The sequence below is a fragment of the Piliocolobus tephrosceles genome, chromosome 14 (genome assembly GCF_002776525.5).
Source record: "Piliocolobus tephrosceles isolate RC106 chromosome 14, ASM277652v3, whole genome shotgun sequence".
NCBI classification, from domain to species: domain Eukaryota; kingdom Metazoa; phylum Chordata; class Mammalia; order Primates; family Cercopithecidae; genus Piliocolobus; species Piliocolobus tephrosceles.
The window spans coordinates 2,562,145-2,578,261 of record NC_045447.1 but is presented as its reverse complement, the minus strand read 5'-3'; the positions used below and the strand labels follow the sequence as shown (position 1 = coordinate 2,578,261).

General features: G+C 46.4%; 1 protein-coding gene across 2 annotated transcripts in view; it reads right to left on the bottom strand.

Annotated features, from left to right (window-relative positions):
* CAMSAP1 (calmodulin regulated spectrin associated protein 1) overlaps window positions 1-16,117 on the bottom strand; it is a 98,492-nt gene that overhangs the window by 12,012 nt on the left and 70,363 nt on the right. For both annotated transcript variants that reach the window (XM_023227645.3, XM_023227646.2), the window contains 4 exons: window positions 7,157-7,334; window positions 4,563-4,654; window positions 3,737-3,821; window positions 637-3,058 (listed from right to left, as the gene is read on the bottom strand). In XM_023227645.3, coding sequence (XP_023083413.1) covers window positions 637-3,058; window positions 3,737-3,821; window positions 4,563-4,654; window positions 7,157-7,334 — 2,777 coding nt within the window. The remainder of the gene's footprint in view (window positions 1-636; window positions 3,059-3,736; window positions 3,822-4,562; window positions 4,655-7,156; window positions 7,335-16,117) is intronic.

Sequence of the window (16,117 nt, the reverse complement as noted above, 5' to 3'; positions counted from 1 at the left end):
GTACAGCACATTACTGCACCCAATACCGTAACTGTGTATCAACATCTGTCTCAACATTGAAAAGCTACAACAAAAATATGGTCTTATCATCTTAGAAGATGACAAACGTCACAGCGAAACATCAAATGATGCACTATTAAAACAGTTCAGTTTACGCTTCCCTTCATCTCTAAGGAAAAAGATTACAAGAAAGACATACAAAAAATGTTTTTTGAAGTTGCTATATCAGAGGTTGGCAAACTTCAGCCCACAGGCCAGGCCTGGCCACCGCCAGAGCATTCTAACGATGAATGCTTCTCACACTTTGGGGCAGGACGGGGCGACAACAGGGTTTTGACTGGAAAACCAGCAAAACAAACAATGTTGAAAATCACATGAAATTCCAGTTTTAGGGCTCATAACAAAGTCATCTCAGCCACGTCACGCTCGCTTGCCTTGGACTGTTTCTGGCCAAGTGGAGTCCCCGGGACAGAGACTCTGTGGCCCACAAAGCTAAACACACGCATCCCCTGGCCTCTTACGGGAACGGCTGGCCAGCCTGGCGCAGGTCTTTGTTTTCTAACTCACTCACAATCACGTAGGGTGGCAACACATCACGAGTGCCTGAAACAGATGCTACTGATCCTGATCCCTTACCTTGAAGAAGAAGCCGACCCCCGGCTTCTGGTCGCCTTCGCTGATGAGGTCCGCCGAGCCATCGAGGCTTGCCAGCTCCCCGTCCTCGTCGGGGGCCTTCAAGTCCGAGAGGTCCACTTCAATGAGGCTGGCCCTGCTCCTCAGAGGCTCCTCCACGGGGATGCTTTCTTTTCCCGAGACATCTGAGGAGCTGGGCCCCGCCTCCTTCACACTCCCATCCAGAACTTCTTTGAGGCTCATCTGCTCCGAAAGAATGTTGGTGTCTTTGGAAGAGGACAGAGTAAGTGTCCGCTGGTTGCTTTCATCGTGGAGCCTGTAACTATCGAAGAGACACTTCCCATGTGGGTCACTGCTGGGCTCCAGGGCACCGTCCAGGCCAGGGTCCGTGGGCGTCCGAGGGTGGCTGCTGGCAGGGAAGGGTCGCAAGTGCGGGAGCGTCTCTACACTGGGTGTTGGGGTTTTACTTCGGGAGGAGCCCTGTGGTCTGTCTTTTGGGACCTTCAGCTCCGCCGGCCTTCCGGAACGGGAATTCCGGCCCTGACCCAGCCGGGGGGCTTTGCGGTGGCCAGTCACGCCCGTAGGAGAGAGTGGCTCCACAAAGTGGACTGGTGCCTTCACTTTGTGGTCCTGCGAGTTACTCTTAGAGCCCGGCACTGGGACTGTGGGAGACTTCAGGAGAAGCTGCTCCTGCTGCTGAGAGATTTTCAGGATGGCCTGCTGCAGCGTACTGATGGTTTCGTTGAGCTTCTCGATGGAAAGGTCGCATTCGTTCACGTCGACAACCTCCCCAACGGTGTCCTCCAGGAGGGTGGCGGAGATCACCTTATTTCTCTCCAGCTCATGCAGAGCCACAGGGTCTTTTGCTTTATGTTGCTGAGCAAAGGCCAGGCTCTCTTTGTCCACATCCTGAGGCTCGTGAAGGAGCTCCTCTCTCTGCTCCTCCTTCACGAGAAAGTCTTCAGTTTTGGAAACGCCATCCCCACAGTCCTCCCCGTTGTGCTGAGAGTACTCCTTTGAAAAGTGCTCCGGCCTGATGGGCAGGGCAGCCTCGGCCTTGCCCTTCTTCACCACATGCAGGAACGCAGCCTTGCCAAGCTTCAGGCGCTGCCTTGCCGACAGCGCCTCCATCTTCTTCTTCTGGGCCTCGATGGCCCTGCGCTTCTCCTCCAGCTGCATGTGCAGCTGTACCAGCTCAGACGCCAGGAGGCTGGCGGGGTCCCTGCCATGCCGGCCCGGGCTCTGCTCCCTCTTCTGCCTCCACGTGGTCAGAGGGGCCGGGCAGCTCTCGGACGCATCTGGTGTGGTCTTTTGGGAGCTGCTGGTGCTGGACTTGGTCTCGCAGCTGTTGAGTCTCTGGAGCTTCCTCTCTGCAAAGCTGGTCATCTTCACACTCCCACTCGCCACAGAGACGCTGCTCATCTGAGACGCTGTGCTCAGGCAAGGGCTCGAGCGGCCACTGGCATCATCTTTGTCTTCATGTTCCTTCACCTTCATGTCCTCCTGCAGTTTAGCCGACTCTTCCTCCCCGATATATCTGCTGAAAACCACAGGATGGGCCTCACTCAGGAAATCATGCTCGGCTTCCTCTATGTCCACCACATCCGAGTCAGAATCCTGCCTGAGCAGAGTCCACGGCTCTGAATCGTGGGAGTTGGGGCTTTTTGAACAACTAACATATAACCTTCCCTCAGTGTCCTCATCAGCCCTGTCTACATGGAGGAAGAAGCCATCTGTGGATGGTCCCTGGGGGAATGGATCGAATCCGCCAAGGGCCAGAGGCCCCCCACACACCTCTCCCATGGTCTCCACGGACTGCGGTCCTGTCTCGGTGGGGTCGATGCCCATGGGAAATTCTGAGCATGGAATTGGGGTAAAAGTCCTATTCAAGTCACGACTGCCAGTCACTTTCCTTCGTACCAAAGGCTGGGGGCCCTCGCTGGGCCTCCTGGACGTGATGCTCCTCGGTCTCCCTTCCCCCCGTTCATCCTCCTTGGTGATCACCTGCTTCTCTTTCGCTGGCTTAAGCACCGCTGGCATCAAAGGCTCCAAGAAAAAACTGTCAGGCTTACTTTCTGAGGTGTCCAGTTGTCCTTGGGGAGACCGGGCACTTGCTATAAGGCCTGAGGCCCGGGGTGAGGCCCTGGGGAACTCCAGGTCAGCCTGCTGGGGAGCTACGTCTGCTCTAACGATAGCCACAAGCTCCTCTTCCTCATCCTCGATACTGACATTGTTCAGGAGGCTCTTCCCAGGGGTCTTCGTGGCCGTGGGGTGTGGCTGGTTCTGTGGGGTCAGATTAACAACATTGGATGCCAAACTGTCTTTGCTGATGGAGCGGGCCAAGCTGATGCTGTCGCCAGAGCTGGGATCCACTTCACAACTCGCAGCGTGATGGAGAGCAAAAGGTGTTGGCTGGGACGCAGGCCTGAAACAGAGGAAAGGTCCACTGGGTGCGCTGCTGTATACACCAGAGACCCCCAACACGGACCGGTGGGTGAGAATGCCGGCCACGCAACGAGAATATGCCTCTCATACGCAGGAGATTTAAACTCATTCTTCCGCAAGGCAGAAGAAAATCAGAGATCATTTCAGCTTTGTGATTCTCACTCTAGTCCCAGGACCTCCTGATACCCTTAAAAATTACTGAGGACCCCAAAGAGCTTTTGTTTCTATTTATCAGTATTAATCTCTATTTATCATCCTAGAAATTAAAGCTCAGACATTTTCTAAACACTGATTGAAATTACAGTAATTAGTCCATTCCATGACAAATGACTATATTCTCCAGAAGGGAAGTTTCCAGTGTAAGGGCAGGCACTATTTGACGCCTGTACAGCTCTGGGATCTGGCTGGACCCTCATACCTGACTCCACCTGCTGCCACACCACATGGCGTGCAGACTCCGAAAAATCCCACGGCACACTCACAAGCGTGAGGCTGCAGAGAGGCAGTAACTTCTAGTGTTGTTATAAAAATAATTCTGGTCGCAGGGACTCCCTAAAAGGGTCTCGGTGATCCTCAGGGAGTCGGGGTGGCATCTTAAGAACTGCTGTTTAGTATAAAAAACATTCCAAAGAGAAACATCGCTGAAACAGAGACTCACCTGGTTTTTTTTTCTGGCCATGCTATTGCTGCTCCTCGAGGCTGACCATCAACTCGGGTCAAAGAATTCGATCGATGTCGCTGATCTGCAGTTCAGAGGAAACAGACAGTGTTAAGTAACCAATTTTCTATCACTCGAAATTCTTTCAGTATGACCATTTCTCCAGAAAAATGCCTCGTAAGTTAGTACACTAGAAGGGCCTCACGGAAAGCAGAGAGGCAAAACTACGCACTTGTCCCACATTTTGATGGTAACACAAGGTTCAACAGTGACCGGTCCAACGAAGTAACCACAACTGTGAGAGAGCTTCAGCATGAGTGAGCTCCTGCTTATGTCGCAGTTACTCTGTGTCTACTACACAGAAAGTAATCGCTGTCAACAATATTTTCACTGCAAGACTATAAATTCTGAGCTACATCAACACAAGTTAAAATTTATCTGGCCACAGTCTTAACTAAAATGACTACATTGGCCAGACACAGTGGCTCACACCTGTAATCCCAGTACTTTGGGAGGCCGAGGTGGGCAGATCACGAGGCTAGGAGATTGAGACCATCCTGGCTGACATGATGAAACCCTGTCTCTACTAAAAATACAAAAATTGGCTGGGCATGGTGGCATGTGCTTGTAACCCCAGCTACGTGGGAGGCTGAGGCAGGAGAATCGCTTGAACCAGGGAGCCTGGTTACAGAGCAAGAATCCATCTCAAAACAAAACAAAAAAATCACTACATCAGAATAAAATGAGTTAATTTTGAGAAATATTTTACTAATCTATAGTCACGAGAAATTAAGGGAAAAAGACGAGGAGGAAACAACATTCTTACCGGGGATGTCCTCTCCCTGTATGGATTTCTGCTGTTTCTGTCGCAGCGGCAATAAAGGATGGGATGGGCTGAAGGCAGCAGTTCCTTTCCCACTAAATGGAAAAAGAATTACAGGGAAAATCCCTCCTTTATCAAACTTCAAGGGCAACAGCAAATGCACGAATAAACAGGACCATCCTGAATTCACACCAAGTTTTGAGAAACTCGGACTGTTCGGGAAAAATGAGCCAAGAGTACCAGGAACTTCCAACTTGGGAGGGACATCCACACACCGTGAACAGGGGCACACCGACTCTCCGGTGTGTCTACAACACAACCAGCTTCCCACGGGAAAAGCAAAACCCAAGCATGCAATTAGAGTGATTTTTTGAGATAAGCAAAAGTAAAAAGAAAAAGGGATCCTTTGACAAGCAACAGTTTTCAAAAATGCACATTACTGTCTCAATAAAAAAATTAGAGAGAGAGAACTTCAGAGATAAAATAGACCACAAGGATGATGCCCACTGTACTAAGCCACAACTCTGAAGATACTGATGAGTAACTTAAACTCATCACAGACAGCAGCATGAACATTCCCACACTGCGGGTGGGAGGGTAAAAATGTACATTTTTAGAGGACAATATGGCAATATCTATAAAAACCTCTAAAATCACTCACACCTTTACCATTCCTTGGCTTACAGCTTAAGGGAAAGAATGATGAGAGGAGCACACAGAGGCACGGGTGTGAGGGCCTCAATCCCGGGAAGAATGGCACGTGCAGGAAAGGCCGAGGTCACATGTGTGCGGACCGCACAGTTCTGACAGAGAAACACCCGTGACACCAGCACCCAGCAGCCCTGCCACCCTACAGGCACCAGCTCCCGAGAAACAAGCACACTCGCACTGCAGGGCAGCTATCTTGGTTGTTTCACTTTGGGGAGAATTTGGTAAAGGGATAATTTGCCAGGTGCAGACAGGCTGGGGAAATCGCAGGGGACAGCTCAGCACCCTGGACCAGAGTTAGCACACCTAGGCCTGAAGAGGCAAAGACGGACAGAGGACACCAGAGTCAGGACACAGACACCACAGAGACACCGTGAGAGCACGCGTGCAGGAGCACATACGCGAAAGGGCTGCAGAGACAGGGGCTCAGGGCAGGGAGCCCGGGGAAGCTGGGCAGAGCATGAATGGCACAGGGACCTGTGTCAGGGCCACAATGCAAACCCTGCAGCCTGGACACCGTGGGGACAGCGGACGCTCACAGCACACCCGTGACGTGAAAGACTGGGTAGCTGTTGAAACTGTGGCAGAGGAGGATGCACCAAGTGGGAAAATTCTCACCACAGGCTGCTGGGTGCAAACAGCAGGTCACAGAGCAGTGTGTACACAGGCACCAGCTTCTTGTGCTCACACACACACACACACACATACACTGGGCTCAACAACAGACACGCAAAGACCAGAGAAAGGATGCCAAGTGTCTGCGCTGGCCCATGTGAGGGGTGGCTCAGCCTTGAGGCATTCTCCTCACTCAGTGACCCCGCCTGTGCCCACGGGCACGGAGTTACCGCCCCACCTCTGCTCTGAGCTCTGGGGACACACACCAGTCTCAAAGCCCCCCAACACAGAACACATCCAAACCCCTCCCTCAGCTAAGCGCCACCCCTGGCTGTGCACCCGCCTCACTGCCTGTATCACAAGGGCCTCTCAACTCCTTCTTCCTGGCTCCGGCAGCCCCGGCATCCCAACCCTCAACACGGTTGCTGGTTTTAGCTCCTCTCAAACAACTTGAAACAAATGAGTTCGTTCTACGCCATGCTGTCTCACTGAACCATTCATTTATGTGAATTATTTAAAATCACTTTTAAATAGTGTTTTCATCTTAAATCGCCACATGCTAACAATGTTTATCCACTCTAGGTGTGCTAACTGGCTCCAGGCTGGAATCAGCTGTGGGCCCTCCTAGCACACGAAACATAAAGCTCACTCTTACTCCAAGGGAAGGTTCCTGCATCCCCTCCCCCAGTTCTGGGACAGTCAATCTATCTCAGATATGGTTATCCAAATTAGGTCTTCGTGATGAAAATTCGTTTTCCAAAAAACTCTTTTTAAACAACTCTTTTTCTAGAGTTGTTTAGCCTTTAAGCAGCTCTATAAACTTTTTCACCAAATCAAATTAATTCTTCCCCGAACTTAATGAAGTAAACGAATACTCTTCTTTGAAGACTTCACAATATTTGAAATGCAAGAGAATTTCACTCTTTGTCTATCAGACCATAAACAGCACATCTAAACTGTCAATTCAACTTTCTAATCTTTAGATCATTTCTTAAACAGTGTAACACATGGTGGAAAAGAGAACAGAAAAACACCTGTTCCATAAACAATGTTAGAATTAGGTACACATCCTCGAAGGAATTTCCTGCTAGTATCATTCCTGGCCTCTGGAGAGGGGACCGAGTGGCCAGAAGGGCAGTGGCAGAAAGAAAATCTTTCATAAGCTACTACAAATTGCTTATGTTAAAAAAGGTAACTTCAATGAATATTTTAAACTAACACAAAAAGGGACACAAGATGGTGAACTGATTCTGAAAGCAGAAAGACAGACTTACAGGTATTCAGGTTCTTCGGGGTGCAGGTAGTGCCTGTGACAGCCTTCCGCCGGCAGCTGCGCGGGGGGCTGCAGGTCAGCCGGGGTCCCTACAGCAGGGCTGCCTAGGAAACTGCGTTTGGTCGCGTTGGAGATAGGTACAGGAGGCCGGCTGCTTTTCTGGTGTAACACTGTTTTAGCTGCAGAAATAGTGTTTTTGCATCGTTACTTACAACACTAACTGAAAGCACAGAAAAAACCTGCAGCTTTTATAAGCACCAACTCAACCTTTTCTAGAAACCAAACTTCTGCCAAAAAAAAAAAAAACTGGTTTCAAGTTTAACAAATGTATTCTATAATAACAAGTACTACAAATACTGTACCAAAATAAATACTAAAATTAAAAGACACAACACACATAAGAAGAACTGAGAGGAAACGTAAGCCCAGCTGATGGGCTCTGTCTTGGTCATCGTCTAGCACCCGCACAAAAGTCCTCCACTGGTGAGCTGCTTCCAAAACCACATGCCACCTTCACTAATCCTGGTGCTAGACAAGACACCCACCACCCAGGCTCCTGGGAGAAGGCTTGGGGCTCAGCTCCAAAGAGCCACCCAGTCAGCGAGGGGCCGAGGCAGGGTCAGAAGGGCGCTTATCTAGGCCCAGCACGTGGGCACCTGCTCTGGCGGGTCCCTTCAGCCCCAGCCCCTGGGGGTCAGGGGAGGTGCTGAGCCTGGCGTGGGCGCCATTCCCTTTCTTAGCCCATGCCTGCTCACCCACCTCTCTCCCAAACGGTCAACCCCAAACAGTGACTCTGTCTCTAAGGCTGCTTCCCAGAGAACTAACCTATGGGAGGTGGTGCCAAGAGCAGCTCAAGAAGGCAAGAGGTGGGGCCATATGTTGGGGACCAGTGGGAGGGCACCCACTAGGTGATGTGTTGTGAACATGGAGGCGGGAAGTGTAAGGACGAGGGGGTGGCGGCTGCGCTGAGCTCTGCAGATGGTCTAGGAAAAAGACAAAGAAGGCTGAGAAGCAGCAATGTGTGACCAAAAGCCAAGGGCACTGAGCTGTGCTCTCTGGCAGCCAGGGGCCGGGACCAGAAATGACTGGCTGCCAGGCAAGCTAAACCCCCAACCCAAGAAGGCTGCAAGGCCAAGGTGAGACCCTAGATGGGAAGGAAAGAGACTGTGACTCGTGGCATACAAACGTCTAGGCCTGGAGAACCTCAGATACTGATTACCTGAAATTCTCTGAGCCTACATAAGAGGGCTCCCCTCCCTGCTAAGGGCCAGCATCCCTGCTGGCCCCCTATTTAGACGATACAGAGTCCTCTCTCTCAAGATGACATGTGCTCCCCGAGGCACATATAATCCAATTGTCAAAGACAAAAAGAATTCTGGAAGCAGCAAGAGAAAAGTGACTCATCACATACATGGGAACCCTCATCAGTAGATTTCTCAGCAGAAACCTTCAGACCAGAAAGAAATGAGATGATATATTCAAAACGGTCAAAGGAAGGGAAAAAAAACCCTTCCTTTCAGATGGGTGTTCAGATATAATGTTCCAAGAACATTATATCTGGAGAAGCAATACTTCAGAAACACAGAGGGAAAAAAAAAAAATTCCCAAACAAACAAAAGTTGAGGGAGTTCATCAACACTGCACCTGCCTTCCAAGAATGACTAAAAGGAATTCTTCATACTGAATCAAAAGAACACTAAATAGCAACACAAAAGCATAAAAAGTATGAAACTTACTGGTCAAGGGACATATACAGACACAAACATAATACTGTATTACCCTAACAGTGGTAGATACATCACTTTTAATTCCATTATAAAAGTTAAAAGAGGCCAGGCACGGTGGCCCATGCCTGTAATCCCAACACTTTGGGAGGCTGAGGTGGGAAGAGCACTTGAGCTCAGGAGTTCTAGACTAGCCTGGGCAACACAGCAAGACTTCATCTCTACTTAAAAAAAAAAAAAAAAGTAGCTAGGCGTGGTGGCACAAGCCTGTAGTCCCAGCTACTTGGGAGGCTGAGGTGGGAGGACTGCTTGAGCCCAGGAGTCTGAGGTTACAGTGACCAATGATCAAGCCATTGCACTTCAGTCCAGCCTGGGCAACAGAGTAAGACCTTGTCCTAAAGAAGAAAAAAAGGTAAAAGACAAAAATATTTAAAATAACAATAAATTGGCCGGGCATGGTGGCTCACACCCGTTAATACCAGTACTTTGGGAGGCTGAAGCAGGTGGATCAGCTGAGGTCGGGAGTTCAAGACCAGCCTGGCCACATGGTGAAACCCTATGGTCTACTGAAATTACAAAAATTAGCCAGGCGTGGTGGCAGATACCTGTAGTCTCAGCTACACAGGAGGCTGAGGCAGGAGAATCACTTGAACCTGGAGGCGGAGGTTGCAGTGAGCTGAGATTGTGCCCCTGCACTCCAGCCTGGGCGACAGAGCGAGACTCTGTCATTCATAAATAAATAAATAAATAAATAAATAAATAAATAAATAAATAACAAATTATGTTAACGATTACATAAATAGCTGTGAATGGTGGCATTAACTGCACACCATGTAGAAGGGGGAGGTAAAAGCTGAGAGGTCTAGCATATAAGTGAAGGTGAGTTGCCATCATAAAACAGACAACTGTATTTTATGTAAGTCCCAGGTAATGACTACGGAAGTTACACAAAAGGAAAAGAAAAGGGAAAACAAAGACCATTAACACAAAAACAACAACAAAACACAAATGAAGACAGCAACAGACAAAGACATACAAAAGAACTGTTAGACAAAACAGTTAACAAAATGGAAAAAGGAAATCCTTTCCTATCAATAATGACTTTGAATAAAAATGGATTCAACTCACTAATCAAAAGATAGAGAGTAGCTAAATGATTCAACAGTATACTGCCTACAGGAAACTCACCTATGAGTGAAGAACACATACAGGCTGAAAGTGAAGGGATGAAAAGATATTCCAAGCATGAGAATGGCAACCCAAAGAAAGCAGGAATGGCTATACTTATCTCAGACAAAACAGACTTTAAGTCAAAAACTGTTTCTAGAGACAAAAAAGTCATTATGTAGTGATAAAAGGGTCAATTCAACAGAAAGCCGTAACAACTATAAACATCTGTGTACCCACATCAGACCTAAATATATAAAGCAATACTGACAGATCTCAAAGGAGAAACAGAAATACAGTAATAGAAGGCTTCAATACCCCACTTTAAATAATGGATGGAATATCCAGACAGGAAATTTAACAGTAACAAAAACAAAGAACAGCAGGCTTACACAACACTCCAGATTAAATGACCTCACAGAGACATACACACTTTTCACCCAACAGCAGCAGAAGACATATTTTTCTCAAGCACACGTGATCCATTCTCCAGAACAGATCATATGTTAGGTCATAAAACAAGTCATAAAAAATTTAAGAAGATCAAAATCATGTCACGTACCTTTTCCAACCACAATGGAATAAACCTAAAATTAATTACAGCAAGAAGGCCGGGCGCCGTGGCTCACGCCTATAATCCCAGCACTTTGGGATGCTGAGGCGGGCGGATCACTGGAGGTCAGGAGTTCAAGACTAGCTTGGCCAACACGTTGAAAACGCTGTCTTGGCTGGGCACGGTGGCTCAAGCCTGTAATCCCAGCGCTTTGGGAGGCCGAGACGGGCGGATCACGAGGTCAGGAGATCAAGACCATCCTGGCTAACACAGTGAAACCCCGTCTCTACTAAAAAATACAAAAAACTAGCCGCGCGAGGTGACGGGCGCCTGTAGTCCTGGCTACTCAGGAGGCTGAGGCAGGAGAATGGCGTAAACCCGGGAGGCGGAGCTTGCAGTGAGCTGAGATCTGGCCACTGCACCCCAGCCTGGGCGACAGAGCGAGACTCCGTCTCAAAAAAAAAAAAAAGAAAAGAAAACGCTGTCTCTACTAAAAATACAAAAAATTAGCTGGGCATGGTGGCGGGCGACTGTAATCCCAGCTACTGGGGAGGCTGAGGCAGGAGAATCGTATGAACCTGGGAGGCGCAGGTTCCGGTGAGCCGAAATCGCTCCAGCCTGGGCGACAGAGTGAGACTCTGTCTCAAAAAAATAAAAGAGTAACGGCAAGAAAACAGGATAACTGACAAAATACATGGAAACTAAACAACACATTCTTAAACTACCATTGAGTAAAAAAGGAAATCAAAAGGGAATTTTAAAAGTATTCAAGGCGAATGAAACAGTACATAACATACCAAAGCTAGGGTGATGCAGTGTTAACAAGGAAGTCGGGGGCCAGGTGTGGTGGCTCAGATCTATAATCCCAGCACTTTGGGAGGCTGAAGTGAGAGGACTGCTTGAGGACAGCAGTTCAAGACAAATCTGGCCAACATAGTGAGACTCCATCTCTCTTTTTTTAATTTAAAAAAAAAAAAGGAATTCTGTAGCAATCAACACCTCCATTAACAAAGAAGCAGGACTTTAAATAACAACCTAACTTCATACCTCAACGACTAGGAAAGGAAGAACAAACTAAGCTTAAAGTTTAGCATAAGGAAGGAAATAGATCAAATAGAGAAAAACAATAGAAAAAAATCAACAAAACTAAGTTGGTGAAGATAAAATCGACTAATGAAGAAAAAGAAGACTCAAAATCAGAAATAAAAAAGGAGATATTATAATAGGTGCCTCAGAAATAAAAATGATCACAAGGGCCTATTACAAACACTTACATGCCAACAAACTGAATAATGCAGAAGAAATGGATAAATCTCTAGAAATACACAATCTATGAAGAATGAACAAAGAAGATATCTAAAGCCTAAAAACAGATAGTAATAAATAAAGAGATTGAAGCAATAATCACAAACCTCCCAACAAACAAAAAGCCCAGGACCAGATGGCTTCACTACTGAATTCTACCAATTCTTCTTAAATCCTTCCAAAAAAGAGAAGAGGAAACGCTTTGAAACTCATTTTATGAAGACAGCATCACCCTGATACCAAAGGCAGACATAGACACCAGAAGGAAAGAAAACTACAGGCCAATATCTCTGATTAACACAGATGTAAAAATCCTCAATAAAATACTAACAAACCAAATTCAACATTACATCAAAAAGACTATATACCATGATTAAGTGAAATTCCTCCCTGGAACGCCAGGTTGGTTCAACAAAGGCAAATCAATGCAGAACACATTAACAGAATTACAGATAAAAACCACAAGATCATCTCAACGGTATGCAGAAAAAGCATCTGACAAAGTCCAACATCTATTCATGATTTAAAAGAAACAACTCTACACGAAACAGTTATAGAAGGAGCTTACCTCCTCACAACAAAAACCACTTATGAAAAGCCCACAGTCAGTACCATAATTAATGGGAGAAAACTGAAAGTTTTTCCTCTAAGATCTGGAACAAGACAAGCATGCCCACTCTCACCTTTTCTGTTCAACACAGTACTGGGAATTCTAGTCAGATAAATTAGTCAAAATAAATAAATAAATAAGAAAAAAAAAAGGAAATCTAAATTGGAAAGGAAGAAATAAAATTGTTTCACTGCAGATCCAAGGTCCTATACACAGAAAACTCAAAAGGCTCCATAAAATAAGTGTTAGAGCTAATCAACAAATTCAGTCAAGCTGCAGGCTACAAAATCAACATAAAAAAAACTGTAGCATTTCTATACACTAACAATTGACTATCTAAAAAAGAAATCAAGAAAACAATCCAATTTATAATAGCATCAAAAAGAACAAATACTTAGGAATAAATATAACCAATGACTAAAAGATCTGTACACTGAAAACGATGAAACACTGATGAAAGAAACTGAAGACGACAAAATTAGTGTAAAGATACCCCATATTCATGGATTGAAGTGATATTGTCAAAATGTCCATACTATCAAAAATGACCTACAAATTCACTGCAATCCCTATCAAAATCCCAATGGCATTTTCCACCAAAACAGAAAAACAAACCTAAAATCTGTATGGAACCACAAAAGACCCAAAATAGCCACAGTAATCTTGAGAAAGAACAACAAAGGTAAAAACATCACACTTCCTGATTTCAAATTATACTACGAAACTATAGTAAAAAGTATCATACTGGCATAAAAACAGACACAAGCCAAAGAAACAGAATTGAGATATATGGTTAACTAATCTTTGACAAAGGTGCCAAAAATACACCACAGGGAAAGGATAGTACCTTCAATAAATGTTGTTGGGAAAACTGGATAACCAGATGTAGAAGAATGAAACTGGACCCTTATTTCACACCATATACAAAAATCAACTCAAAATGGACTGAAGACTTAAACTAAGAGTAATTAATTTAATTAAGACCTGAAACTGTAAAACTCTAGAGAAACAAGCTCCTTGACATTAGCCTTGGCAGTTAAGATTATCACACCAAAAGTACAACTAACGAAAACAAAAATAAACCACAGGAACGACACCAAATGAAAAAGGTTCTGCAAAGCAAAAGAAACAAAACGAAATAGCAGCCCACAGACTGAGAAACTATTTACAAACAGTATGGCTGATAAGGGGTTAGCATCCAAAATACATAAGTAACTCAACTCAACAGCAAAAATACAAATAACCCAAATAAAAAACAGGCTAAGGTCTTAAATAGGCATTTTTTCCAAAGAAGACATACAGGTGGCCAATAGGTATGTGAAGAGCTGCTCAACATGACCAATCATCAGGGAATGCAAATCAAAACCAGAATAAGGCATCACTCACACCTGTCAGGATGGCCATTATCAAAAAGACAAGAGATGAGTATTGAGGAGAATGTGGAGAAAAGGTGAACCTTTGTATACTGTTGGTGCGAACACAAATTGGCATAGCCATTCTGAAAAACATATGGAGGTTACTCAAAAAACTGAAAATAGAATTACCATACGATCCAGCAATCCCTCTTCTGGGTATATATCCAAAGGAAATGAAATCAATGTCGCTAAGAGTTATCCGCACTCCCATGTTTACTGCAGCACGATTCATGATTGCCCAGATACATAATCAATCCGTTTGTCAACAGATGAAAAAAGAAATTGTGCTATACAGAGACATACAATGGAATATTACTCAACCTCAAAAGTGAAGGAAGTCTTGTCATTTGTGACAACACAAATGGACCTGGAAGATATGATGTACAGTAAATAAGCCAGACACAGAAAGAAAAATATTGCTTGATCACAAGTATATGTGGAATCTAAAAAGTAGAACTGAAGCAGAGAAGTGTTTGCCAGGGGCTGAGGGTGAGGGGAATAAGGAGATGATGGTCAAAGGGTACCAAGTTTCCATTTTAAGGTGAGTAAGGCAGGATGGGAATATAGTTAGCAATACTGTGTTGTATACTTGAAGTCTGCAGAGAGATTGTAAGTGTTCTCACCATATACAAAGGTAACTATGTGAAGAGATGGACGTTAACTAGCTTGACCGTGGTAACCAGTTCACTATGTATACGTGTATCAAAACATCATGCTGTACACCTTAAATATATACACTTTTAATCTTCAATAGGACCTGCTCCCACCTTCCCTCCCGGTCACCAGGCCTATAACCAGGGTGATATCCAACAAAGCCCTTGCCTGGGAGAAAAGGGCCACACACCCACCCACCCCATGGAGCTGCGGGGTGTAGCCAGCCAGTTTCAGCAGCCAGGGGAGGCTGTGAGTGCTGGACTCAGGGCCTCTGTCAAGGGAGCGGGTTGAGGAACAATGTGTCCATTTGGGAGGACCCCTGAGCACAGGATTTGGCAGGAACGGAGTGATGATGCACACGCACTAACAGGAGGCCCTTATCAAGTAAGGGAGAAGTACCGTAACTACCATGGGACAGCAGAGGAGGGGCCAGGACTCCCCCTCCCAACACACACACACACACACAGTAGAAGCATGGGGAGCATGCCGGTCAGAAAGGTACCCACAGCAGCACCAGGCAGCCCTGCGGTCGCCCCTTTCAGTACACCAGGGCTGTCTGAAGCAACGACTGGATTTGTGGGGAAGCAATCACCATGGCAAGAGGGAGACAGGGTTCCAAAGTGAGAGGCTTCACAGAGGTATCAGAAACCAGGTGGCCGCAGCGACTATGGTGAATGACAAGGCTGGAGGGGCAGCCATGGGGCCTGGTCAGCAGAGTCACAGAATTGAGAACAGGGCCCTGTTTCACTAGGCACAAAATGCAGAGCCAACAAGGGCACTGGTGAGCTTATCCCATGAGAAGAAACCAAGCAAGGATGACTGGATGCTAAGGGCCGCTGCACCCCCACTGGAATTCGATATGCCATGCTGGACGGATCCGAATTACACCCCAGTGGCATAAAAATTATTTTGATAGTCGGGCGCGGTGGCTCACGCCTGTAATCCCAGCACTTTGGGAGGCCAGGGTGGGCATATCACCTGAGGTCAGGAGTTCTAGACCAGCCTGGCCAACATGGCGAAACCCTGTCTCTACTAAAAAATGCAAAAATTAGCCAGGCGTGGTGGTGTGCACCTGTAATCCCAGCTACTCAGGAGGCTGAGGCAGGAGAATCACTTGAACCCAGGAGGTGGAGGTTGCAGGGAGCTGAGATCATGCCACTTCTCTCCAGCCTAGGTGACAAAGCAAGACCCTGTCTAAAAAAGAAAAATAAAAAAATTATTTTGACATTTGCTATCCAACAGACTCAAAAAACAGCTTTTTCAGAGCTTCTCTTATCTGACCAGGGGCAGAAACTTCGGAAAGAGAGGTGCCAAAATCCCCTCTGGGGCAGACTTCCTGCCCAAAAGCACCCAGAGAAGCCCATGTGCATCTACAGACACATGTCACCACGTCCCTTTACCCATTCTGCAGCCACACATCACCACATACCTTCTCCTGTTCTACAGACACACGTCACCACGTCCCTTTACCCATTCCACAGCCACAAATCGCCACGTCCCTTCTACCCTGTTCTACAGACACACGTCACCACGT